The sequence below is a fragment of the Artemia sp. Qi Xiang Cuo genome, chromosome 7 (assembly GCF_049724085.1).
Source record: "Artemia sp. Qi Xiang Cuo chromosome 7, ASM4972408v1, whole genome shotgun sequence".
Classification (NCBI taxonomy): Eukaryota; Metazoa; Arthropoda; class Branchiopoda; order Anostraca; family Artemiidae; genus Artemia; species Artemia sp. Qi Xiang Cuo.
Window position 1 is genome coordinate 74858542 of NC_142800.1, and position 27713 is coordinate 74886254.

General features: G+C 35.6%; 1 protein-coding gene across 4 annotated transcripts in view; it reads left to right on the forward strand.

Annotated features, from left to right (window-relative positions):
• Positions 1 to 27713, forward strand: part of Ufd4 (ubiquitin fusion-degradation 4-like) — a 145854-nt gene that overhangs the window by 18215 nt on the left and 99926 nt on the right. For 3 of the 4 annotated variants that reach the window (XM_089092565.1, XM_089092563.1, XM_089092564.1), the window contains exons 2-8: positions 689 to 853; positions 2933 to 3167; positions 6263 to 6490; positions 10241 to 10501; positions 13247 to 13421; positions 15414 to 15539; positions 18509 to 18625. In XM_089092565.1, coding sequence (XP_088948691.1) covers positions 702 to 853; positions 2933 to 3167; positions 6263 to 6490; positions 10241 to 10501; positions 13247 to 13421; positions 15414 to 15539; positions 18509 to 18625 — 1294 coding nt within the window. In that variant the 5' untranslated portion in view covers positions 689 to 701. The remainder of the gene's footprint in view (positions 1 to 688; positions 854 to 2932; positions 3168 to 6262; positions 6491 to 10240; positions 10502 to 13246; positions 13422 to 15413; positions 15540 to 18508; positions 18626 to 27713) is intronic. The other variant, XM_089092562.1, reaches the window with a different exon arrangement.

The following is a 27713-nucleotide window of genomic DNA, read 5'->3' on the forward strand; positions in this document are numbered from 1 at the left end:
AGTTTGTCTTTTATGCATAAAGTGTGTCAATACTATTCAAAGGACAGACCCCTTTGAAGATGGTGGGGGTACGGGTAAATACTTGAAGAGACCTTCCCATTTCTGAGTTATATTCACCTAGCTCAACAACTTTCTAAGATAGCAGAAAAACCCTCATTTAGAACTGTACCAAGATAGGTGAATAAAACTTTCAAGACTAGAATTTAAAAACCTAGATTATACCCAGGAATGACTCAAGCCTTGATCCCTTAACTTAAATAGCTATAGTCTTTTATCCTAAAATCTGAAATTTTTATATCTAGCCTGGGACTAAAACTGACCTTATTAGGGGGGTTGTGGCGCAATTTTGGTGACTGTAATTTTTGTAAATAATAAAATCATTGAACAGGGAATCAAATATCATATTTCTATTTTTCTCTATGATTTCTGTGTTATAAACAAATTTAACCAACAGCTTCAATAGTGATTCTCTTTCTTCGACATAGTAGTTTCTATTATTATCTTGTCTAAACTTGTCTATAATTATACTAATTTTTTTTTTTCTCTCTCTCTCTCTCTCTCTCTCTCTCTCTCTATATATATATATATATATATATATATATATATATATATATATATATATATATTTATATAGATATACAATATTTTTATTCAAATATTTTGCCCTCAAAATTGGCATTTTTTTTAGAAAAAAAAAGAAAATGGTTGACGTAGATCCAGACACACTATTGGAATGGCTGACTCTTGGATTGGGTCAGCCTGATTTGACAGAAAGAGACATGCAACTTGTGGCCCTTGAACAACTTTGTATGCTGCTTTTGATGAGTGATAATGTAGACAGGTGCTTTGAAAGGTAATTATGTTTTTTTTTTTCAAGTCCACTAGAAAGTCAGATGCTGGTTATTTCTTCCTGGGGAAGTAGCTAAGTTCCATAGAAAACTCATAAAATGGAAGTCATTGTCCCCTGAAAAAAATCACAGCTGTCATAGAAATCACTTAGCTTGACTGCCTTCTTCTGTTTTAGATTACAGCTGCATAGATGTAACATGCAGCTACATATATTACTTAAGAGTAAATTATTCAATCAGTGCTGATTGATATTTGATGCTTAGTTGTAGTGCCATCATTGCCTTTCTAATACTATTTTATACTTGTTCTTATTGCTGGCAAGTGCCATTTAAGGTAAATTTTAGATTCTATATGATGTTCCAATTATTGTTTACAGATTGATCCAGAGAGTCCTTCCTCCAGAAAATTTTGAAAGCTTTGACCTAAAAATTCATCTATTTTGCATTCTTTTGGTTAAAGCCTTTTTTTATGTATTTATTTATTTAGTTTTTGTTTATTATTACTATGAAGGATTTAGATTAACTAACATTAATAATAGTAAACCATTCTCCCTTTCCAGGTCCAATTCTCTCTTTCTGCATGAGATTATTTTGAATTTGTCTTTTTCTGATCTTTGAGATTGTTTTTACTTTTTGTGCTAATTTAGTCTGAATTACAATAAGGTGGAAAATAAAAGAGACTGGACCCTGAGATTTGAAATATAGAATTCAAATCCGTCTCAAGGGCAAAGTTAGTCGTTGATACTTTAGAGATAAGATCTGATTATTTCCTTGTTAGAAGGATGTGGATCTGCATGGTATAAAGTTCTGTGATAAATAAAAGTTAGGTTCAAAGCTTTTGGGTTCTTTATTTCTAGGTTTTAGGAGTTGTTAGGATTTTAGAATCACTAGTAAACTGAAAGGGAATATTTCTCTTATTGTGGCTGTTCTGTTCAATAAAAATTATTTTGGAACATGAGTCACCAGACACTTTTTTTCTCACTTCTAATTTAAATATGATAACCAGAATCAGTATTCAAATAGCTGTAAATGTATTTGTTTTTATTAGGCACAAATTTGGAAAACATAACTTATATGAAAAACAGTTTTATATTTAACCCAGCTTGGTAGTGCTTTTTGACATAAACTGAAGAGTTTTCACTTTTTATTGTTTTTAGAAGGGAAATGATAATGTGCTTTTTCATTTATTACAAAGTAAACTTATTCATTTATTTCTGTTTTTATATTTTACTTTTAATATTTTTATTTCAATCCTGTTGTAATATTCTTCACTCAACATCTATCAATTGACTGTGCAGTAGGATTTCTCTTTATAAAATTTTCTTTTGCCTTTTCTAATTTTATTAGTGTTTTCATATGCTTAGACTTCTATATTCAAATCTTATTCTGTAAAAAACTTCAACTTCACACATTGTGTGAAGTCAAACCTTGTTGACCCTGATATCCTATTTTATTTTTTATTTTTATTTTTTTTAGTGGGCCTTTCCCCTTGAAAGTTACTTTTTTCTAACAGGAAAAAACTGCCACATCAACATTCCCTTTTCCCTCCACAAATGGCAATGGAACCAATCATCAAATTGAACAGTTGGCTGTTTATGTTTCGGTTTGAATTTATTTCACATTCCAATTCAATTTCGAAATATTATATTTAAAGTAAATATAGACCCACTGTCAACGAAGGGAGATTGGACATTTTACTATTGACATGAATTCAAATTGAATGTACCGTATTCTGTGTTGTTGCAAGATTGATTCTTGAATCAAGCAAGGCTCAGGCAGGGCTATACCCAGGATTGTTGTTAAAGGGAAGGTTAAAAGATTAGTGATTATCAAGGTTTCAGTATGCAGAAATGAATTACTTGTACGTTTGTGTAAGTCAGACAGAAATTTTCGGGGCGTGGGAAGGGGCTCAAACTGGGTATCCCCTCGCTCTAGATACAGTCGTGGGCTCAGGAGTTGCAAATAGGTTTTGTTTATTTTATTTTAACCCCTACAAAACCTCTTGTTCTATTAATTGCTATTCCTGCTCTAACTTCCTAGTCCGGGTTTATTCTCTAGTGCTAAATGTGTTCTTGTTGTTGTAGCTGTCCACCTCGTTCATTTTTGCCTGCTCTATGCCGAATTATGTTGGACGAAACTTCGCCAGAAAGTATACTTGAAGTTACAGCAAGAGCAATAACCTATTATCTAGATGTTTCGGCTGAATGTACAAGAAGAATTGTATCAGTAGAAGGAAGTATCAAGGCAATTTGCCAAAGAATGACATCCGTTAATCTTGAATCTCGAGTATCTAAAGATTTGGCTGAACAGTGTGTTAAGGTAGGTCTTTTTTTCTGCTTTCAGGAAGTACTATTTTTGATGTATTGTAGGTCAGAACATGTCTGGATCAGGGTTGCCACTCCTTGAAGTTTTAGACCTGATCATTTCTTTTGCTTTTTTGAAAGCTATGTTTTCACTTTTGTTTACGCCAGTCCTGATGCTAGGGCTGTTCTGAAATTTTTTTAGTTTTAAAGATTGAATTTTAATGTGATTTCTTTTATATTCGTTTTTTCTTCATTTGCTTTGCTGAGGATGGCCTTTGAATATAGGGTCGATATTTTCATTAAAAGTTGCGTTCCACTGTCTTGTATAAAAAATTTCCCTATTGTTCTACTTGTCGTATATTTACGCCTATTGTTTAAAAAAATAAAGTTGTGAGACAGAATCAAACTTTAGCGTAAAGAGCGAGGCGTTGAGGAGGGTACAGCCCCATACGGAATAGTTTCTGTTCGTCTTAAGTTTTAATGTCGCTCCTTACTTTCAGTTAAAAAAAAAAACTTGTTTTTTTTAATTTAATTTCTGAACTATATTGAATTAATGCAGCTTTGAATTCGGTTCACCGTACATGAATAATTAAAAGCGAAATTTGCATATTAATTTTACTTTTTTTTGGCTAAATGGCTTTCTCAAATTTTGTTCTGACGTAACTTATACGGATTAAATTACGTAACGAACTTCTATATTCTTATATTTTTATTACGTATATTAGGAAGTTCGCCCCCTAGTCAATACCTTGCTCTTTACGCTGAAGTTCAAATTTTGTTCTAATTCTTTAAGTAAAGTTAAATTTTGTCCCAATTCTTAAAAACGACTCTTGAAACAATAAGAGTTTAATTAGAACAATAAGTAACATTTTTTAAAGTGCCAAAAACTTTAGCGTAAAGAGCGAGGTAATGACTAGGGGTCGACCCGGATCACAGGCGTAGTAATTTTTGTCCGGTTTCAGTTTTGATGCTGGTCCTTACTTTCAGTTGAAAAAATTATTTTTTAAATTTAATTTCTGATTGTTTTTTTAAATAATGCTGGGAAATCCGACGCCCCTTCATAGCAATGTCCCTTCCCCCGTGAAAACTTCCTCCATGGAAAGATCCTCCCACGTATCCCCTGACCCCCCCCCCCCCCCCAACTACCAGAAAATATCCCCCTGAAAACATCTGTGTACTTCTCAATAACCCATACTATATTTGAATATTGGGCAAAGTTCATAACTTGCAGCCCTTCCCCCGGGAACTGTGGAGGATTAAGTCATCCTCAAAGACATAGTTATTATATTTGTCGACCATTCCGAACAAAATGGCTATCTCAAAATTTTGATCGGGTGACAATTGAGAAAAAAATGAGCGTGGGAGGGGGCTTAGTTGCCCTCCATTTTTTTGGTCACTTAAAAAGGGCACTAGAACGTGTAATTTCCGTTCGAATGAGCCCTCCCGCGATATTCTAAGACCGCTGGGTCGATACCATCACCCCTGGAAAAAAAACAACAAATAAACACACATCCATGATCTTTCTTCTGATAAAAATACAAAATTCTGCATTTTTGCAAGATAGAAGCTTGAAACTTCTATTTTAGGGTTCTCTGATACGCTGTATCTGATGGTGATTTTCACCATCAGATACAGTGAAGGTGAAGTTCTATGAATTTTAGGGGGTGTTTCCTCTTTTTTTTCGAAAATAAGACAAATATTCTCAGGTGCGTAACTTTTGGTGGGTAAGGCTAAACTTGATGAAACTTATATATTTGAAATCAACATTAAATCTGATTCTTTTGATGTATCTATTGCTATCCGTTTTTTAGAGTTTCGGTTACTATTGAGCCGGGTCTCTCCTTACATACAGTTCTTTACCACGAACTGTTTGATTAATAAGGTTCAGCCAATAAGAGGGCCCCACGATCATTCCTTAGCTGTACAGAAACAAAACATAGCTTGTAAACTGAGAATTTGAGGTCGAGGTTGCTGAGGTTGAACTAAATTCTCATTCTGTATAGACATTTGATTTTGTTTTGAGTTGACATAGCAACTGAAATTGGTCAGTGCCTGAAGGTTATATCAAAAGTACTAGATAAACAAATGTAGTTGAAGTATACTATTTTCTAGTTGATACTCTTAATCTATTGAAATATAGTTTATTATAAACATATTATAAATATAAATACAATTATAAATATAATTGAAATATAGCTCTGAATTAGTAGTATGCCACTACCTTCTTTTATGAGTATCTCAAACATAATGGGTAGCTCACTCATCGAATTATGGAATTGCGGCCTGTCAAAGTGATAAATTCTGTTTCATCAGTTCAAAATCAAATGTAATGGGTTCCATGTGTGAGAAAAAGTATCAGGTACCTTTCTTGTTTGGGTCCTATTGGCAATTTTTTCTAACTTGGAAAACCCTTAACATTTTATTGCTTGGACAAGCTAACTAGGCTAAAACTAGACTAAAAACAATCAGAAAAGACTTGTTAGCCTAATTAAAGTAAGGCCTGGTAAGCTTAACTTAGCATCATAAAGATTCCATTAAATACTAATTTTGGAGGTTTAGGTATTTTCTGTATATTGAAATAATATACTTGCAACCATGTTTCTTTGAGAAAACTGAAGTTATTCTTAATTGGTTTCTATGGGAGATACAGTTTTTTTTCTTTTGTTCCCCCCTCCTTCCCTCCCCCTTTTTTGTTTAGAGTTCATCCACTAGGAGCGTAGGGTATATATCAGAACTGGTAGCAAATGCTCCATTATTACGAGTTTAAATACATTAAAGATTATTTTTGAATACAATTAATACTTTGATATATATTAATATCAGGTGAGATTAAAACAGCCACTTCATTTATCATATATTCTGCTTAGAGCTTACTTTAAAAAAAAAGGTAATACTATTTCTTCCTTTTTTTCTCCTTTTTTTCAGGGCTTTGTTTAAAAGATGCCTGAGCACCTGTTATTGCCTGTTATTGCCTGTTATGCCTGTTATTGTAATGTAAAATTTTATTTTTAGTTTAAAAGCAGTACCAATTTAAATATGTTTTTATCTCCTAACTTTTGATTACATTAGGCTTATATTAGTACTATCTTACAATCCCTTGTCATTTTGAAGGTTCTTGAATTAATTTGCACCCGTGAGGCTGGGGCAGTATTTGATGCTGGTGGTTTACAGAGTGTTTTAACATTCATCAGAACTGCTGGAACTCAAATTCATAAGGATACCTTACATTCAGCTATGGTAGTTGTATCTAAATTATGTACCAAGGTAGAGCCTACAGATGCTTCACTCCCGCCTTGTGTGGAATCTTTGTCATCCCTACTCAGACATGACGATAACTTGGTAATTGTTTTTCTTTTTCTAATTAATAATATGATTCATTTTGAAACCTGGGCAGAGTGAACAGGAGAAAGAAGGGGGATTACCTTTAATTTGGGGGGGGGGAGCATCCCCCCTATCCAGAAAAATCTCTTAAATTTGAGGGAGGGGTGATGATCCCCTTTTTTCATAGTAAAAACTACGTTTCAGGAGGTTTTTAAATGTTGGTTGAAGATGCGATTTTAGGAAATAATCTAATTGGTACTCAAATATGAGCCATTCATAGGCCAAGTGGATCAACTCCATCAAACACATAGCTTTAAGAGAAAGGCCTTTCCGGTTTTGATTTTAATACCTCAGTTATCTATGAGTGAAGGTTAATTGAAATTTCGAATGGTATTGTAGGACGGACATCAACAAATTGTTTTTGAAGTTTTTTTTTGTATTTGCTGGCAAAAATAATAATAACATTTATTCACCCACCATCTACAAAAAAGATTATAGTGGAGCACTACAAAAAGAAAAAAGAAGAGAAAAATAAACCAGCTTCCAAAAAGATAAAGATACAACACTCATTGTAATTGACGACACTCAAATAAATGCAGGTGAGAAACATCGTCTATCTAATTTAACTTTTATCACTGAATTATTTCGAATGTAAACCGTTTAGACAGTAAAAATTTTGCAAATTTATAGTAGCACTTTTTGATGTTTTCAGTGTCTCTCACTGACAGCATGTGGGATGCGACGGCAAGGTAGGTTATGTGTGGTAAGCACACTGAACAATAAATCGGGGCAAGATATTTCCTGGAGTAGCGTCCGCAATTTGGCAGTACAGACGTATAAGCACATTTAATGGCTTTAATTGTTTGCTTAACAATGGCTTGTCTAGTTTTAATGATCCTTTCTGCAATCATAATACCAAGATATCTCAGCTCCGACACTGCAGGGATAACATGATTTCCGAGAGTGACAGAATCACTTTGCGGTGCATTAAAGGCCAAAACTTCACACTTATCAATATTGATAGAAAGCCCAATAGATTGAAAGTTAATTAGCAGTCGATTCAGGTTGTCTTGCTAGTCTGCTCTAGATCTACTGAGCAGAAGGACGTCATCAGCGTATGCAAAGTAAGATAGGTCAGTGCCATGCAACAGGAGAGAGGGCGAGATACAATCCAGAATCTTGGAGATAGCATGTTTGAAATGTTTGAAAATAAGAGGACTAAGAACGCTGCCTTGCCTCACACTTCTTCTGATTTTTACAGGATCTGAAATTGTACCTTTCCACTTGGCCAACACAGTCGAATTTTTGTGCCAAAATTTCAAAGTACTCACTATGCTCGAACTTACTCTATTGTGCAGTAGAGCATTCATTGATTGCATGTGATTGACGCTATCGAACCCTTTCGATATATCAATAGTGCAAACATACAGAGGCGACTTTCTTTCCGAGTCCATAAGTACGTTAGCCAGAAGGCGGTGAGCCTCTGGGCACCCTAGACCTTTCTGGAATCCAAGCTGATTGTCTCTAAAGTGTCCAGTATGAAGCACAGAGAAGATCACATTTTCAAAAACTTTGCTCAAGGTGCACGAGATGGTTATGGGTCTATAAGATTTGCCATTGTTTGGATCTTTTCCTTTTTTGGCGACAGATGAAAAAGGTTTTTAGTAACTATATACAAACATCGGGTATTGAAAATTTCTAGTTTGTGTGGGCGTTTGTACATGTGATTGAGTAGGAAAAAAGTTAACAAGTGCATTTTAGATTGGATATAGCCAAAGTGGATTCTAAAAATTAATTATTTTTTTATCGCAAAGAATTTCCTTTTGAAATTTTTGGTACTAATCACCATCTTCAGGTAATATCCTTGTGATTGTGTTCTACTACTGTAGAACAATATCACACATAGATTAATGCTACACTTAATATTTTGTTTAAAAAAACTGTAATGATCCAAAAAAGAAACATAGTTAAAGAATATGGCTGCAGCCTAACTAATATTTATGGGACGTACAAGGGCATGGTTAACACTGCCTCGAGAAAAATGTCTGACTCTCTGTGAAGTTTGAAGACACAAGTTCTGATCTCTTGCTCTTTCTCTGGAATAACGAAAAATAATTTAAATTATCAACAAAAGACACAAAACACAGATAAATATTTGGCATTAATAATAACACTTACATTCAAAACACAATGAGTGGCTATGGTTTGTGGTAACATCATCACGGCAAGGCGATAATTTAGAAGTTTCTTATTGAAAATACTCATTGACAAATATGTGCTCTTCAAATTGTTAAAACTAAATTGATTTAATGTCTTGTCATAGTCGTCATTATTGAAGAAAGCCCGTCTATCCGTTCTCCTGATTGTATCGTCATCAGGATCTTTAATATTACGTTATATTTGTCATTGTCAAAAGAAGCCCCTCTACCCCTTGTCATGAATGTCTCGTCATCGAGATCTTTAGTATCTCGTCATAGTCGTCGTTGTCGAAGGAAGCACCTCTACTCCTCCTGACAGTCTCGTCATCAGGATCTTTAATATCTTGTCAAAGTCGTCATTGTCACAGAAAGCTCCTCTATTCCTTCTGATTTTCTTAATTGCCACTAATTGTCCTAAAAGGGTGTATACAAACTTTGTAATTTTTCAAATTAGCTTGTTCACAAATCCTATAATTAAAAATTGGCCAATTTGTTTTTGGATGCCCTGGGAAGTGGCAAAATTGAAGTCCGCAAAAAGTAGAGGGTTAACTAGTTACCAATGCACTAGAGAGAGTATTGAGCTGAGACGGTTACCTTGGTTTGCTGGCGTGGACGAAGAAGCATAAGGCGCAAAGACGGCATAGTGAGCTCTAGCAGTTAGAAGACTATCGAGGAGGCCTTCTCGGCAGAATGATAACCTCTTAATAATGATTCTCTGTGCTCTTTAGTTAAAATTAAAACACAAATTCAAATTGAATGAAGTTTTTAATTTTATTGAATTAAATTACAAATTTGGCTATGGTATAATCCTAAAACTTAACCATCCTAAAAAAATGTATATATATAAATGAGTGTTTCGTCCTAAATCTCCTCTTATTACTAGATTATTAGATTTATCATTGGTGTAACAATATCTTAAATACTCAAGCTGAACATTTTCTAATAGCCAAGTTTTTCTTTATTTCCCCACAGTTCTGAACCTGAATATACTGCTGAAATCAACATTTTTCTTTCGGTTGTTACATAAGCTTTCAAGGCAGTACCACATTTTCATCAGTGTTGCCGCGTCGAACCGTGAAGACGACTAAAATGCCTAATTAATTAAATTTGGCAACGCTTTTTGTCCGTGAAAATACAAACTATAACATTATCTATTCTCCCAAGGACAATTACAACTGGTACGATTTCTTAACTCTTTGGTACTATATGTTTTACCTTTTTTGTTGATTTTCCACCTACGTTGCTTTTTTTTGTAAAATTTTGTACCCAGTACTACAAAAAAAACTGCATAATTGCGTATAGAGGTCTTACTTCATTAAAAGTTGAGCTCCGTATTTTCCTTATTTTTAAAGTTCCCACTTAACTGATTCAAACAATCAAATTTAATTACCACCATCTACTTCCTCTTGTTTCTACTATTACGGAGACGTTCTCTTATGATCTCATCACTGGAAACAATTCCTGACTAAAATAGAAATATATATATATTCACTGTCCTTGGTACTTTAAATATTCCAGTGTATCATTAATATATATATATAGAGAAAAGTTTTTATACATTTCTTTATAGGTTGCCGATGGTGCTCTACGGTGTTTTGCCTCACTTGCTGATAGATTTATGAGGAAAGGAATTGATCCAGGCCCATTAGCTGAGCACGGCCTTGTTCCAGCACTCTTATCTCGACTGGCAAGTGCCGGTGGCAGTCAAGCTGCAACAGCAGAAAGGACGGCGGTCACCTCCACCCCTGAAGGGAAGACACCTTCACAGTCTGTATCAACAGTTGTTGGTCTTCTTTCTGCTTTGTGTCGTGGTTCCCCTGGAACAACTCATGTAAGTTTCATAAAAAAAAGTTATGTGACTGAGTTTGTTTGGGAATGTAGGGATCATTGGTATAGGTATGGGTAAATCGCCATTACAGATATTAGAAAAATCTGTTCCCCAGGAAAAGAGTATATAGTCAAAATATAATAAATTCGGCATGATCATACTTAATGATCAAGATCAAATGCCAGTTTGTATAACGAAATGATCAAATAAATAAACAAAAATATTAAAATAATTTGATTAATATAAATAAATAGAATAATTACATATAAATAAATACATATAAAATAATCAAGTAATAAAACCAAGGCCGTATCCTGGAGGGGGGAGGGGGCTAGGTGGTTTGCCCCCCCCCCTCCCCCCGAAATGTTTGTCCGACTCGTAAAAACGTAATAAAAATCAATATAAACAAATTTTTGATGCGTTTTTAAAGTTTTTTTGTAACCCCACCCCCGAAAAATATTTTGTACCCCCCCCCCCCCCCCGAAAAAAAAATCCTGGGTACGACCCTGAATAAAACTAATCATAAAGTGATAAATATAATCAAACTATTGTAATCAAATAAATTACGGTAATAAAAACGAAAGAGCAGTAGGGGAAAGGAAGACCCCAATTAGGGAAAGAGTACAACTCTCCCCAAAAGAACCGTACCACAGACCGAAGGTATTTATCTGTTCATTAAATGTAATTTTTCCTTTTTAATAGTGTATATTTAAGCATAACAGCGTAAATAAGCATCCGTGGGAAGCTTTGACTTGAGAATAATCTGTTCTACCAACTGACTTGCTTCATTTCAAATAGACAGCACTGGCGCAGATGCTCAGTGAATCTCCAATTTCTAAGTGAATTACTATTCTCCTATTTTCCAAGATGGATTTGATTTCTAATTGAACTTAAAACAGGTTTCTCCTGTGTGTTACAATCTCACTCCCCCATTTTGCCTACAAGTCCAGTGGACATCGAGTTAACCCAATTATATATTTGAACCCCCTCTGGTACACCCCCCCCCCCTCGGGGTACAGCCAAACTCCAGGCCCCTACTTGACGAAGCCTATGCTTCCCGTAAACCTTCGTGGTCTTACTTATCCATTTTTATTTGATGTATGGCATTCATATAACATAATTTTATAAATGTACACAGGAGTCAGGGTCATATGAGGGCGAGCCTAGGGGCCCCTTGCCCTCACAAGCTCTGAATTTCCCCAAATTTCTGAGCACTTCTTATTAAATTTTCAAATATTTTATTTTTATTTTTAGACCCATTGCCCCCCAAAAGCTCACTGCCTTTCAAAAATATACTTCAACATTTTCAATTTTACTAAGATTCCAATATCATCCTTAGATATTCTGTGCAATAAAGAAAAAAAGGTTTCAGAATTCAATTGCAAATTCCTGGATCAAAAGCTACCGCTTTTTAGCCCCCTTCAACCATCAACTCAAAACTGGGTTGTGTATATGATGAATATACAAATAACTTTGATTTTTCATACCTGTTTGGAGAAACTGCAAATTCAGTTATTATTTTTATTGTCTTCGTAATCAGCAATTTCTTTCGTGTCCCGTATCAAGAAAATTAACCAATCAGAATTTCTCAATTTCCTCTTCCGCGCATCAAAGGCTCTCCTCTTGCGCCAGGAAACACGTGTTTTTAAGTCGTTTCAATCAGTTCTTTCCAGGATTTCCACCAGATAACATAAACGAGGGAATGTACGCATAGTTCAAGAGATGTCTACTTCATGCTTAGTTCCAAATTTTCAGTTTCCAAAACTGAATATGTACGGTACCCCTAGTGAAGCTTACCACGCTTGTGATTTTAGTTGTGCTGTAAATCAGCACAGATCTTGCTTTCCAGCCTGCAATAAGGATACACATTCAGTTCCTAATTCAACAAATTATGGATATAGGGATTGTTTACCAACGGATATACGCTATTTATTACAACAAGAGAAGCAACTGTGTGAGGTAAGGAGAAAAAGTGTTAAAAGAAAAGTGGATGATAGGGTTAACTTCATATTAATATTAATTCCTTTTAATCATATTAATTCCTTTTAATCCGTGTAGGTTCAACATCACTAAACAAACAGAAACTATAGAAAAAGTCACACTAGTTATGCAGATTAAAATGTGCACCGGATATAAACTCAGCTCCGTGAACAGCGGAAAGCTTTCAAATAAGACCCTTCAAATTATTAGTTATGGGACTTCATAAGGACCTACTGACAATATAGAAAAGAATTTGACATATAGATAGAAACCGCATTTTCTTTGATTCAAACACTATCACTTTTGTTACTTAATTTTACGTATTCCCAATAGCCTACTTTCGTTCAATAACCCTTTTAAACATAACTGTCGTAGAATCCTTCTGATCTATTGCTCGACGATCAGCTACAAATAAATTGGGAGTTATAAATGTTTGTTTGGTCTCGTTTGTAAACAAGAAAAGTTTCCGCTTGCCTCTTTTCACGATTCAATTGTGGCAACAACTGAGAGTTTATGCTTGGAAAACTTCTTAATAATCGTATAACAACCAACAAAAATCGTAGAAAATCTCGATTTAAAGGTATAAATAGACCTAAGATGGAGCCAGCTGGCAAAACGCGATGTCCTTGGTACTCTACTTGGTATATTGGTGCTTTGATTTTGATGTCTTTGGTACTTTAAGGATCACTGTTGGGTAGTTTTGGCATTTTATCTTCGATGATACCCAGCTTATCTAATCCTAAGATAATTTCCCGTTTTCTTTTGTAGACACTGCTCCGTTCAGATTTACCTGATGCTATTGAGAGAGCTCTTCAAGGTGATGAGAGGTGTGTTTTGGATACAATGCGATTGGTGGATTTACTACTAGTGTTAATCTGTGAAGGGCGGTCATCGTTGCCTAGAAGTGGAACCGGAACTGCTTCCAGTTCAATGACCATAACAGGTTCGTATATTCTTGAATACAGTCGCTTAAACCGACGATGTTTTGGGATTTATTATTATTATTATTTATTGAAAACCCATCTTAGTACAAAAAGAAAATGACAGAGTACTAAAAACAGAAAAAAAAACTAAAGCAAAATATAACTATACAATTATGACAAGGTAACTATAGTTCAGGAAATTGGCTCCAAGCATGTCTTGAAATCTTGTGGTCATGTTTCTCCATAACTTTAGCAACAGCTATAGTAGGATCTGCTATCTGCTATGTGAAGACTGTTGATGAGCTTTGAATTGCGTGTCTAAGTTGAATATCTCAGTAGGTATTTTGCGAAACAGAAAAAAGTGGAATGGATTTTTAATTTATCAACATTTGTAAGAATCTTCCAGAAGGGTGCAAAGTACAGAATACGGGGGAGAGCAACATTTTTACACAGCGTTACAATATATCGGCGACTCAAACCATACTTAACAGATACTCATGCGGCACAGAAAGTCAATATGCGTTAGATGACTTGTGTTTGGAGATGACAAGTGTCAAAAACGTAATTTCAGATGGGAATACAAAAGTTAACGATTCGATCAGACGGACAGATCCTTTAACTTACAAGTACAACTTCACGCAGAAGTGGGTATTTCCAGCTGAAAAGCATTACGTCCGACTTTTCAGCGTTAAACACGAAACCAGATTTTAAATATTCTGCTTGTAGTTTTTGGAAAATTTCAGAAATTTTGTCCGAAGTTCGGCTAATGCTATAAATGTAATCAGCATAAGTGATTAAGCAGATGTTGAGTCCAGAGAGAAAGCAAGATATCTCACACTGGTCCTGAGCTTCGAGGACATAATTATTGAAATAACAAGGTGAGCAATTGCACCTTGCCTGCCCCCTCTCTTAACTGGTAAAGTTCTATCCAGTGGCCTTGCCATTTCATCTTGCTTAAGAGGGATTTTAAGACGGACTCGCAGCTTAGCATACATATCCCTTTGAGATCTAATGATAGCCGGATTTACTCCTCTTTTAACAGCCCTTAAAAGCATAAAGGGGTGGATCAGGTTTGTGTGAAGCCAGGAAAGTTTACTTAATAATTTGGGGTTTTAATATTTTGGGAGGGTGCTTAGGCTCTCAGTGAGGGGTTATGGCTTTGATGAATATGTCTGTGAAGTTTCTTTGTGTACAAATCAGATCTAAATACACCAGATATAATGATGTCTTCCTGATATTGTACACCAGTTAATGTGTTTTTCAACAGATAATGTGCTTAAATCAGATCTAGATACACCAGGTATGATTATGTATTCCCTGATATTGCACACCAGATAATGTGCTCTTCATCAGTTAATTCGTCAGATCTAGATACACCAGATGTGATTATGCTTTCCCTGATATTGTACACCAAATAATGTATCCTTCAGCAGATGCTGTACCTAAATCTGATTTAGGTGCACCAGATATGATTATGCCTTCCCTGACCTTGAACACCAGAAAATGTACCTAAATCCGATTTAGTTACACCAGCTAGATTATGCCTTCCACGATGTATTTTTTTTCTCTTCTCTGCACAGAGGAATTCCAATGTGCCCCTCTTGGTTTTGTTTTTCGTAAAAGATACCAAAATTGTCATTTGACATTTTAGAACAGCACATTTTTGTAATAGACATTTTCCACTTATTTTTTTTTCGAAAAGTAAAGCATTTACCTTTCTCATTGGGGCTTCCAAGTCAGTCAGATTCTAGTGGATGTACTAGTGCAAATATTTGTAATATTTTAGTGCCTTTTTGGGAGGGGGGGGGGGCGAGAGTGTCTTGTTTCAGGGTTTCTGGCTCTTCTTTTCTAGTTCTGGTCTACAAAACTCATTAGAAATGGTCTAATGTGGTTCGACTTTCTTCATTGTACTTTTGTATGACGAGTTTCTAATTGAAATAGGTAGATGGTGTAGTATTTTGTTTGTTTTACCCTATGTTTTAGTACTAATTCAACGTGAATATTTATTGCAGGTGGTGCCTCGTCACGATTTAACGTGCGTCGGGTAGACTCATCAGCTGATCGAAGTCACAGACAAATTATTGACATGATTCGTTCAAAAGACACCGAAGCATTATTAGAAGCCATAGAAGCGGGAGGTAATTGATTAGCAGTATAGTTTTGATATGTTAAGTCTTGCTTTTAAATAGCCTTATTCGAATTATCAAACTTATTCCAACATAGTTGTTTGCAGTAGGTTTTTTTCTCTCAGGATGTGTGTGTGTGTTTGGGGGGGGGGGGATTGGTCTTGCATCGTTATAGCCAGTTTTCATCATTCGTTTTAGATTAACCTTTTCTTATGGGGGGGGGAGGACGATTCTTGGTAAATAAAATCCTCATTAATCTGTAATTACCTTTTTTGGGAAAAGTCCAAGGTCCAATAAAGGACCTTGGAAAGGTCCATTTAAAAAAAAAGATAAAAAAATGAACTCTCATAATCCCGTCTAATTGAACATAAACCACTTTTGGCCAGATTGAACCCGTCAGAATTAGAGGCGTAAATAGCGACGAAGACCACCCTGCTTTTCCATAACAAACAAACAAACACAATAGGGAACATTTCTCAAGACAGTGGAATTCAATTCACTGGATATTTCGGCCCCATGTCCAAGGGCCGTCCTCAGCACAACACCAACAAATATATATACATACATATATATATATATATATATATATATATATATATATATATATATATATATATATATATATATATATATATATATATATATATATATATATATATATATATATATATATATATATATATATTACAGCCCTAGCATCGTTACTTAAACGAAGTTCAACCAGGACTGATAAATAAAGTGATGTGAGATGATTAAATTCTCAAATAAGACATTATTGATTCCCAAAAAGACAATTATACCTTCATAGGAAAGCTACCCTTCTTTATCTGTTTAAAATTGATTCATCAAAAACTGAAATCAAAGTTTTTCCTAATTTTTTTTAAAACGTATATGGCTGTGTAACTTTCATTTGAACAATTAGATTTTATCTTCACTGTTTTTGGTACTTCAGTCGTTGAGTGATAACCAGTATATCATCCATCCTGGCTAATATATTCTTTTTTTCTCTTTCTATTTTTCTCAAGGTCAGTGAAACTGCCTGAATCTAATGCAGTAATTTCCTATCTTTCTACCTTTTGCTTTCGTATTTGTGATAATAGTGTGTTATAGATTTGTCCCTATTATTTAACACTAATTGATCATACTAAATAATGGGGATTTCCATTACATTTACGTTCTGGAAATGACACTTGTGCCTGACTAAATCAAGAGACGGAATGTGTACCCAAGTTTTTAAATTAAGTCCTGTATCTTCGGACGGCTTGAGGGTTCGAGTTGAGACTTTCTGGGAGCGTTGGGGAGGGGGCTCGAGCGACCGTGCCTTGCGAAGGGACAGAGTTAAATTGAAGGAAACTGTGAATTCAGGTCATTGAAATACTATATATGCAATATATTGGACATCTTGGTGAACCGAGTTTAAACTTTCAGGTGCAGTTGGAGAAAAGAAGGAAGGAGAGTGCGCAAAGATAATTCAAATTTTGTGTTGTGAGGAGGGGAAGGGGTCAATCCACCCCAAAAAAAATTCTCTAGAAGTGTTTATGGGACTTAGGGTGTGTTCAAGAAATAGTAGTGCGGTATATCAAAAGACACCATGTGTTGCCATGTTGTATACATTGGGTATCTGTAAAGTCTCGGTAACGGCTTTGGGTATTTTGTTTAATTTTTCAGGGGGTGTTGAGGGGACGAAGGCAAGTTAACTTAGAATTATGACTCGAGAGAGAATATTGTTCGGGACCAGCTGGATCTCAGATTTTGAATAAATAAACCTTCCAATGGGGATAAATCCATTTATTTAGACAGTGAAAACAGGTACAATAGTAACTATTGTACCTATTTTTACCGTCTAAATAAATGGATTTAACCCCATTTGAACGATTCTATTTTTGTCACAGAATAGCAGTTTTGGCTGGGAAAATTATGCCTAGTTTAAGGTGTTGCGTCGAAAATATCTCAAATTTTCACTTTGAAGGAGGGCTACAATGAGTTTCCTCCAATCCGCCTAAGCGTTTTTGCGCTATAAACCCCTATGGGACCTGTAATTATAGATTATAATCTTACAATGTTTATTGATTATAATCTTTACACGGTTAATTACCTAGGTAAATTTAAAAGTCACTTGGTATTGCCAGTGGATCGTAACGGCATATCTGTAATATCCTGGGAACGGTTTTGAGTGTCAAGTTGAAATCTTCACGGAGCGTCGGAGGAGGCAAGTGGACCTCTAATTGATACTTGTTTTAAGGGGTAGAAGGGAAGGGTCGAATAATTTTGGTCTCTAATCGGTTTAAAATTCTCGACGCTGAGCCTTTGTTGGACTATAATCTACTGACGGTGAGGCAGTGATGTAGACCGATGTGTAGCCTGGTTATTAAAATAGCCTATCTGTATTACTCCAGGAATAGCTTTGAGGATCGAGTTGATATTTCCTGGGTATCGGGGGGGGGGGGGCAAATGGTCCTTGAATTTTGACTTAGGGGAAGGGATTGAGGCTAATCTAAAGAAACAATGTATTCAGATTATGAAATTGATATATGTGTAACGTCTCCAGTATGACTTGCGGAGATCAAGATGTTAAGTATTTGAGTAAGGGACTTTATATTCTTTGTTGAGAGGGGGGGGGGGCTGGAGGGTGTTTGTTGTTGGTGGTGTTATGACAAATAAAAGATACTGCTCGAAATACAATTCATATATACCGTTATTTTGGTCTGCAGGTTCAAACTATGCGCAAAATCTAAACTACTTCCAAATCAGAGGAGTTTGAAAGATTTCTGTAAATATAAGTAAAAACTCGATATTCAACTGCATCCGAGGCAGAAGGAGATGGCGTATCCTTCCTCGACCCGCCCTTGCTTCTCTAATTTATTATTTTTTATCACAATTGTGTAACCCTTCTCTAGAATAGAAGCCGTAAAAATTTACTTCGTTTCCTTGTTTTTTTGTTGTTTTTTTTGTAAGGGAGTAATATTTTTTCTGTTTAATAGGTATTGACATAAATTATACTGATGATGTTGGACAGACATTGTTAAATTGGGCCTCAGCTTTTGGAACGCAAGAGATGGTGGAGTTTCTCTGTCAGCAAGGTGCGGATGTAAATAAAGGTATGAATTGTGTATTTTTTAACTATTATAGAAAATATAGAATATATTATTTTATTGTTTTAAAAAATAAAGTTGTGTGACAGATTCAAACTTTAGCGTAAAGAGCGAGGTATTGAGGAGGGGACAGCCCCTTTCATATACGGAATAATTTCTGTTCTTTTTTAAGTTTTAACGTCGTTCTTTACGTTCAGTTAAAAAAAACTTATTTTTTTTATTTAATTTTTGAAAGTTTTTGAATTAATGCAGTTTTTGATTTTGGCTCACCGTACATGAATAATTGAAACAAAATTTGCATATTAATTTTACTTTTATTTGGTTAAATGACTTTCTCGAAACTTGTATAATTTTATATACGAACGTTTTTATTAGTAATAATTATACGTAACTTATAAATTAAATTACGTAACGAAATTATATATTAATAGACTTTTAACACGTATATTAGGGGTTCACCCCCTTGTCAATAACCCGCTCTTGAAGCAAAAGTTTGAATTTTTTCCCAATTCTTTGAAAATAACCCCTTAATCACAATCAGTTGAAATCAGTTGAAAAACTTTTTTCAAACTGTTTTTTTACTTAATTTGTGATCTTTTTCTTTAATAATGCTGGGAAATCCGGCGCCCCCTTCATAGTAATGTCCCTTCCCCCATGAAAACTTCCTTCATGGAAAGATCCTCCCATATAACCCCCGGCCCCCCTCCCCACCTACCAGAACAAATCCCCCCTGAAAACGTCTGTATACTTCCCAATAACCAATACTATATGTTAACATTGGGTAAAGTTCATAATTTTCAGCCCTCCCCCCGGGGATTTGGGGGATTAAGTCATCCTAAAAGACATTGTTATCATATTTTCGACCATGCTGAACAAAATGGATATCTAAAAATTTTGATCGGGTGACTTTGAGAAAAAATTGAGTGTGAGAGGGGGCCTAGTTGCCCTCCATTTTTTGGTCATTTAAAAAGGGCACTAGAGCTTTTCATTTCCGTTCCAATGAGCCCTCCCACGATATTTTAGGACCATTTGGTCAATACGATCACCCCTGAAAAAAAAAACAACAAACAAATAAACACGCATCTGTGATCTTTCTTCTGGCAAAAAATGCAGAATTCCACATTTTTGTCGATAGGTGCTTGAAACCTCTACAGTAGGATTCTCTGATACGCTGAATATGGTTGTGTGATTTTCATTGAGGTTCTATAACTTTTAGGGGGTCTTTCCCCATTTTTTCGAAAATCAGCCAAATTTTCTCAGGCGCTTAACTTTTGATTGGTAAGACTAAACTTGATGAAACTTATATATTTGAAATCAGCATTAAAATTTGATTCTTTTGATGTATCTCTTGGTATCAAAAATTCCGTTTTTTAGAGTTTCGGTTACCATTGAGCCGGGTCGCTCCTTATTTACAGTTCGTTACCACGAACTGTTTGATATATCACAATATTAAAAATGTAAATTGTTGGTACATTCAAAAGCACTCAGAGGCAAAAACCTGAAATAAGCTGCATCCAACAGTAAATATTTGTCAAGGTAATATTATTGAACTACCGAGTAAAATAAGGGACAAATTATTTGTAGTATCGCTGTAGTATCTCTTGTGATAGCAATGAAATCTTTGAATAAACGGTTTGCATGTAACTACCTAGCTCCAAATTTTTCTAAGACTGAATTCATGATTTTTGGACGGTCATAGCGGACAGTAAATAAAATTATCATAGAAGAGTTAATTGTTAATCAAAGTAGGATAGAAAGAGTAAAATCATTTCGTTACCTTGGGATTATTCTCGATGAGCTTTTATCCTTCCGTAAACATTCCGAGTATTTGAGTTTGAAACTTGCCCATAGCTTAGGCTGTCTTCATAGATTGAAACATGTGTTTCCCTTGTCCATCCTTAAAATTTTATACCATTCCCTAATTGAATCATATCTAAACTATTGCCCTGTAATCTATCTCAACACATTTAGGGTCCATCTGCAACCTCTTCAGATAATTCAAAATAAGGCAATTAGAATTTTGGTTAGTTTTGTTCATCGCCCAATGAGGCTTCAAAATCTCTCGGAAGCCCAAATTTTGCATGTTTTTCTCAATATAATTAATCTTTAATAACTGAAAGACCAGCCTACAGCAATGTGTTATTATGATATTCAATCTTCAACAAATTATTTCCATGATTTTGGTATAATTGAGACTCCCATTTCTCCTGCCCACCCCGTCCGCTCCAAGAAGTATTGCCTTCCTCCAATTAAATCAGAAAGAGCTAGATTCTCAACCAGATGCCAGATTCCTCATACTGTAAATGAACTTAATTTAGTAGAAATGTTCCTAAGTTTCAAGAGCAGATCTTCTTTGAAAAAACACATTTCAAAAATGGTTCTTTGTGTGGATGTTGGGATTGATGAATGATTGATATTAGTATGAATTGTGTCGTGGTGTTCTCGCGCTGGGGTGGCCTCCTCTGTTGTCTCCAACCTTATATTTTTTGTTGTTGTTTTTTTATATCCTGTATTTGTTATTTCGGCATTTTCTTATATTTTTATGGCCGACACATCGAGCCCTGCTCTCCGTCGACCAGTTTAGAAATTTATTTGTCATGTGTTTTTGTCAATAAAAGATCTTGTCTTGTCTTGATCCCTCGGTACTAGAGATTGGGTAAGTCATTAACTGTGGACAATTCTTTTTTATCTGTCGAATTCTAGTGATTAGTCCTTCAGTAGGGGGGCTCTCAAGGATGGGTTGTAGACTACGATGAGTTGAGGGACTCTGACAATTTAGTTCAAATCATGTCTTGTTTCAGTGCATCATCATATGTTGAGTAGTTGCGTACAAGTATAATTTTTACAGCTCTTTTTTGTATCATCTCAAGTCTGTCAGATTGATCTTTCGTCAAACCCGGATGCTAAGCTGGACTTAAGAGAAGATCTAACATAGCTTCCGTATACAGACTTTAAAGTCACAGTTGGTTCGAGGAAGGATACGCCATCCCTTTCTGCCTCAGATGCTATTACTACTAACAACTCACCGCAGCACCAGGCCGCCTGACGCCAACACAGCTACGCATGCTCTTCTTCCATCCCAATCTATTCAAAGCCTCCCTCCTATATGGAAATAAGAGGAGAGTGGCTGTTGACCCTTAGAAAGGAAGAAGTCATATAAGAGCTCTTAGTTTCGCTGACTGTCAGTTTTACCTTTCCTAATTCAGCTTTTAGATCATTAAAAATTCTCGTCAAGTCAGACTGTTCGGTAGTCAGAGGGCTTAGTCGTAGTTATAAGACAGTTAAATAATGAGCAAATTTAAAACACTCACAAGTTGTTGCTAAAATAGGGTAAAAACACTAAGAAAAGAAAATGGGCCTAATTTAGTCCCTTGTGGCGACCCGCAAAAATATATAAAATCCATATGGCTCATGATCAGGGAGTTGGACACACTGAGATCTTTTAAAAAGAAAAATAGAAAGCATGTGTAAAAATGAACGGACACGCATAACCTTATCTTCTTCACTACTACATGATAGTCAAGACTATCAAAAGCCTTAACTATGTCAGCAAATAATGCATCAACATAGGCCTCATTTTTTTCTAAATGTTTAAGGATGGTATCAAACAATTCAACCAAGTAATGAACAGTACTATGCCCGGGTCTAAATCCAAATTGTTGAGAATCTATATTATTTTTTATACCTTCAAATAAACAATCAAAATAAAACTTTCAAACGCTTTTGAAATAGCTGGTGTTTTTGAAATCGGCCTCATGTCAGTAATATCCTTAGTGGCATTACACTTGGGGATTGGGGTAACATACGCTTGTTTAAAAATACTAGCGAAAACACTATCAATAAAACATTGGTTAGATATTGCCGTTAAAGGAGTAGATAAAAGGTTAGCACATTCAATAATCAATTTAATCGGTTTCTCCTTAGGGTAACTAGATTTACGAGAATTAAGTGCCTTCAACTTTTTAGCAACTGAACTAATCTCTAGGATAGGGATATTTGAAACTGAGTCATTAGGTGGTAAGATTGTTAGTCGCGGATGAATTTTACAAATTGATGCAGAAAATATCATCAATTTCACTGGGTAGCTGGGGTTTGCCATTATCATCTCGCGCTTCAACTTTGGTCACTTTGTTTACCGATAATGTTCTGAATTGTATCATGGAACTTCCTTGGGTTGGATTTATATATTTTGCTTGTTATTTTAGAGCCATATTGCTTACGTGAACATCTTATTATACACAGTTGTATTTCTTCATCTTTTGAAATCTATCCTAGGTCCAGTTAAATGCAATTCATTCCTAAATTTTATCAGATCCCGAATATCTTGAATAATCCATGGTTTTTCATTAGATTTCACTTTTTTGTGGGAAAATTTCACAGTATTTTTCGAACAATTCCTTACAGAACAAACTTGCCATTTTGTCGCCATCAGATAATTAGAGAATATCACGACAGTCACGATCTGTGAGCCATTTCTTGTAGAGATTTACTAGCTGAGGTGTGAAGGGTCTGTACACCACACTGTTTTTGTCTATTTGGGACAAAATGATAAGGTACCCAAGCAACACACTGGTGTTAACTAGTACCTAATGCAGGTAATGTGAGGGGGGGGGGGGGGGTATTGTAATATTTTAGGACAGTTGCTAAAATGGGATCTAACATACATGATCATGCCCCATCAACCCCATCATCATGTGTTACTGTAATGTCATCGGGTGTCATTCCTGGTTTGAAATTAAATTAAAAAAAAAAAAAAAAATTTGTAACTGAAAGTAAGGAGCGACATTAAAACTTAAACCGAACAGAAATTATTCCGTATATGAAAGGGGCTGTCCTCTCCTCAACGCCTCACTCTTTACGCTAAAATCGTTTATTGTTTTAAAAAATAAAGTTGTGAGACAGAGTCAAATTTCAGCGTGAAGAGCGAGGCGTTGAGGAGGGGACAGCCCCTTTAATATACCGAATAATTTCTAATTCCGTTCGTTTTAAGTTTTAATGTCGCTCCTTACTTTCAGTTAATTTTTTTTTATTTAATTTCTGAACGTTTTTGAATTGCTGCAGCTTTGATTTTGGCTCACCGTACATGAATAATTAAAACGAAAATTGCATATTAATTTTACTTTTTTTTTTGGCTAAATTGCTTTCTCGAAATTTTGATCTGACGTAACTTACAAATTAACTTACGTAACGAACTTCTATATGCGTAAATTTTTATTACGTATATTAGGGGATTTGCCCCCTACTCAATACCTTGCTCTTTACGCTAAAGTTCAAATTTTTCTCCAATTCTTTAAGAATAACCCCTTAATCGTAAAGGCCGTTAAATACAATGAATAGGTCTGATGAAAGTACAAAGAAAAACTTTAGCGTAAAGACCGAGGTAATGACTAGGGGGCGAAATCAATCATATACGTAATAATTTCTGTTGGTTTTAAGTTTTAATGTTGCTCCTTACTTTCAGTTGAAAGAATAGTTTTTATTATTTGATTTCTGATTGTTTTTGTTTTAAATAATGCTGGGAAATCCGGTGCCCCCTTCATAGCAATGTCCCTTCCCCCACGAAAACTTCCTCTATGGAAAGATCCTCCTACGTAACCCCCGACCCATATTGGTTTCAAAAGTCTCGTTTTTTAGAGTTTCGGTTACTATTGAGGTGGGTCGCTTCTTACAGTTACATACCACGAACTGTTTGATAGGTACCATATCCATCAAATGCAACATGCTCTTCAGTTGCGGACCATGATTCAAAGTTACAAACAATTTCAGCAAGTTAATTTCTTCAAGCATAGTTTGACTTCTTCCATTTTGTTCATAAATGACCGGACATTGAACACTTGTGTTTTTGGAAATGAATAGGGATGAATTAAGGGCTGTGCACTGCGGTCTTGAATTTGCTTGCCAGCACACTGAATCGGTTCCAAATTGGGAAACTTGGAAAACATGGTTTGAATGGTGGGTGAATCTTTGATCTCTTTAAAATTCCAAACCCGTTAGTTGTTTGGACCGGACGGATTGGCTGAATGCTGGCTAATTTTGGTTCTTGCCAGTTTCTCCAGGGTTTCAGGAGGAGGGGCTGCTATGATGGGGGAGGAATGTGCATCGGCTGATTTAAGAAAGGTGGCATAAGATTCAAGCTCAAAAGCAGGACTGGATATAGCTGTCTTTGTCAGCCTTGTGTCAACAGAAATGCTTTTTTTCACTCACCGTTTTTTTTTACTCCGCAATTCAGTCTTGTATCGTAGCTTTTTCCTTCTGCGGTAAGTGAGATGCACATTAGGACAACAGTTCATGAAGCAAAAGCCTTGAGCAAACTTTTTACAGAGATTTGTGTGGTAGAAGACAACACTCGTCAGGGCAGCTGCCTTTATAAAAATCCACGCAAACATGGAGAAACGTGCAGTTCTCCGCCTTTCTACAGCCTCCACTTATGCGAAAACTGCAAATGATCCGTTGTATGAGCCTCTTATCTTTGGGAAGGGACTGAGGATACTCTATTTCAGTTTGAGTGGCTTGACTGGTAACAAAGCTACTGCATTGAACGGATACAACAGTGCTGTGACATTTTGAGCTGGTTTTATTACCCTAGTTTAAGCACCTTTCACAGGTAAAAAGAAAGAATCGTCCCGAGGGCTTCTGAAGAGCAAGGGCTATGCCTGCATCAATTGCAGCGCAGGCCGCATGCATGCGATTTAAGTAGTGATGACAATCAAACGAAGGGCTGTCTTTTGCCGGTTCGTCACATATGAGGCAACTCAGATCAGGACCTGAGCAATCTATTCTTTCCACTGTTGTAAAGTCTTGGTGAAACGCCAGAAGTGAATCGTGATTTTGTCAACAAGTTTTCACTTGGGAAAAAAGTGTTCGTTTTAAATTGATCATTGTTCTTCTCGTTGTTATTTGGCTGTTTTGGACTGTTTTTTTTTTCGACTTGAATTTAGTCAGAGTACATGTTTTTGGAGAATCTTTGCGCACAAATTACTCACACAAAGGTCTTCTTTAGGTCATTTGAGTAGTTACTTTTTCACAGCTAAAATGAGACCATTTATTGCATTTGATACACTGCACACTACCTGTTTTGCTGGCTATTATTTTTGAGAAGATGCTCCAATATTCTGTGTAAATAATAGATACCGCTGCTGTGCACACAGAGTTCAATCCTCTAAGGTAATTAAATCCCTTTGTCCAAGTCTCTGTACTTATTAAGTCACTGAATCCCAAGAGATTTAATATTCAAGTATTTACTTTATATTCAAGTTGCAAAAATGTCAATAGCAAGTAAACAAAATAATCGGATTATAAATTTCTCCAGGGAAATCACACAGGTTGAACCCCCACTTTATTGATAGGTTTTTATCCAAAATAAGGTGTTTACACAACGAACTCGTGATCAAGACTGATCGAGTAGGACGAGTAGTGCATTACTAGGTGACGGCTCTATAGCTAAAGGCTTTGCAATATTCTGACAGGGGAGGGTAGCAGTCCCATTTGCCTCCTCTGTGAGTATCTTTGGTAACTAGGTGACGGCTCTATAGCTAAAGGCATTGCAATATTCGGGCAGGGGAGGGTAGCAGTCCCATTTGCTTCCTCTGTGAGTATCCTTGGTAACGGTTATAACACGATCAATATTTTATTGATAATAAATGTTTTGCATTTTCTAGAAAAAAGATTGTTTACAGTTTGAAGGGTTTTAGAAGTTTAAATTTAGTTAAGGTTTAAATTCTTTTTGAAGTACGTGATTTTGCGACAAGCCTACAGCTGCAATTTGCACCTAATCAGACAAATGCTTATGTCACTGGATTCATTAGTTTCATGTCTACCTATTCACCAGGCCAGAATTATGATGATACTTAAAACTCTTCTAAAAGATTTGCATGGTCTGAACTTCTAAAAATTAGGAAAATGTATATTTTTGTATGAAATATAAAAATATACATGTATAAAAAATAGGAAACCTTTTCAGTCCTTTTCAATAAGAAAAAAAATGTAATTTAAAAAGTTCAATTCGTTAAACGGAGACAGCTGAATCTCAACTATCGAACAGTAGTAAAATTTTTGTCTTACGTTAAAACCATAGGACTATTCAAGAACCGTAGACTGTAGAAAAATCGTAGGGCTGTTTAGCATACAAAAATCCTGCATAGGGAACACAAAAGTGAAGTATATTTTTTCTTTTGCGATGCAGCGGTATCTAATTTTAAATATTATCACAGTTAAGTTGTGTTGAATAATATATACCAGATCTGTATGTATTTACACTGGAAAAATAACGTGGACATGGAATTTGAATGAAGGCAATAAACAAAATGTTGTCCAATTTTTCAGAGGGAAACGAGGTAGTAGCAATGGCGTCAATAACATTGGCGTCACTTGGCGCATTTTAATTGAAAAAAAATGACAAATTTGCCCTCCCCCCTCTCTAGAAATTGAAAAACACATTTTGCCCCTCCCTAAATTTTCGTGGATTGACGGTACTCGATGGTAATACTTGGCTACCGTATTAAAACAAAACGTTAACAAAAGAAAAAGATACCTTGTCATACATCACAAATTAGTTGTGGTAATGCCACATTAAACCATTGTTTCTTTCCTGTCCTTAAGAAAAAAGTGTAAAAAACAATGTTACAAATAATTCATGTAAGACACACTTATTGAACCAAAGACGTTATACCTTGTCATGCGTCAAAATGTAATAATAACTTCGCATTCAACAAATATTTCAGCTGTCTTGACACAAAAAGTGTTAAAATTTTTTTTTTTGAACAATTCATATAGGAAACACTTAGGGTCGTATCCAGGATATTTTTTTTCGGGGGAGGAGGGCCATAAAAAGATTGTTTGGGGAGGGATTAAAAAAAATTTATAAACGCATCAAAGATTTGTATATATTCGTTATTGTTACGTTGCAAGGCCGTATCCAGGGGGGGGGGGTTACCTGGTTTGACCCCCCCCCCCCCCCGAAATTTTTGACCGACTCTAAAATAAGTCGAAAATTAGTAAAACCTTGGTAAAATTCAGTAAAATTAGTCGAAAACTGAGTCAAAAATTAGTAAAACCCCCCCCCCAAAAAAGTCAAAAATTAGTAAAACCCCCCCTG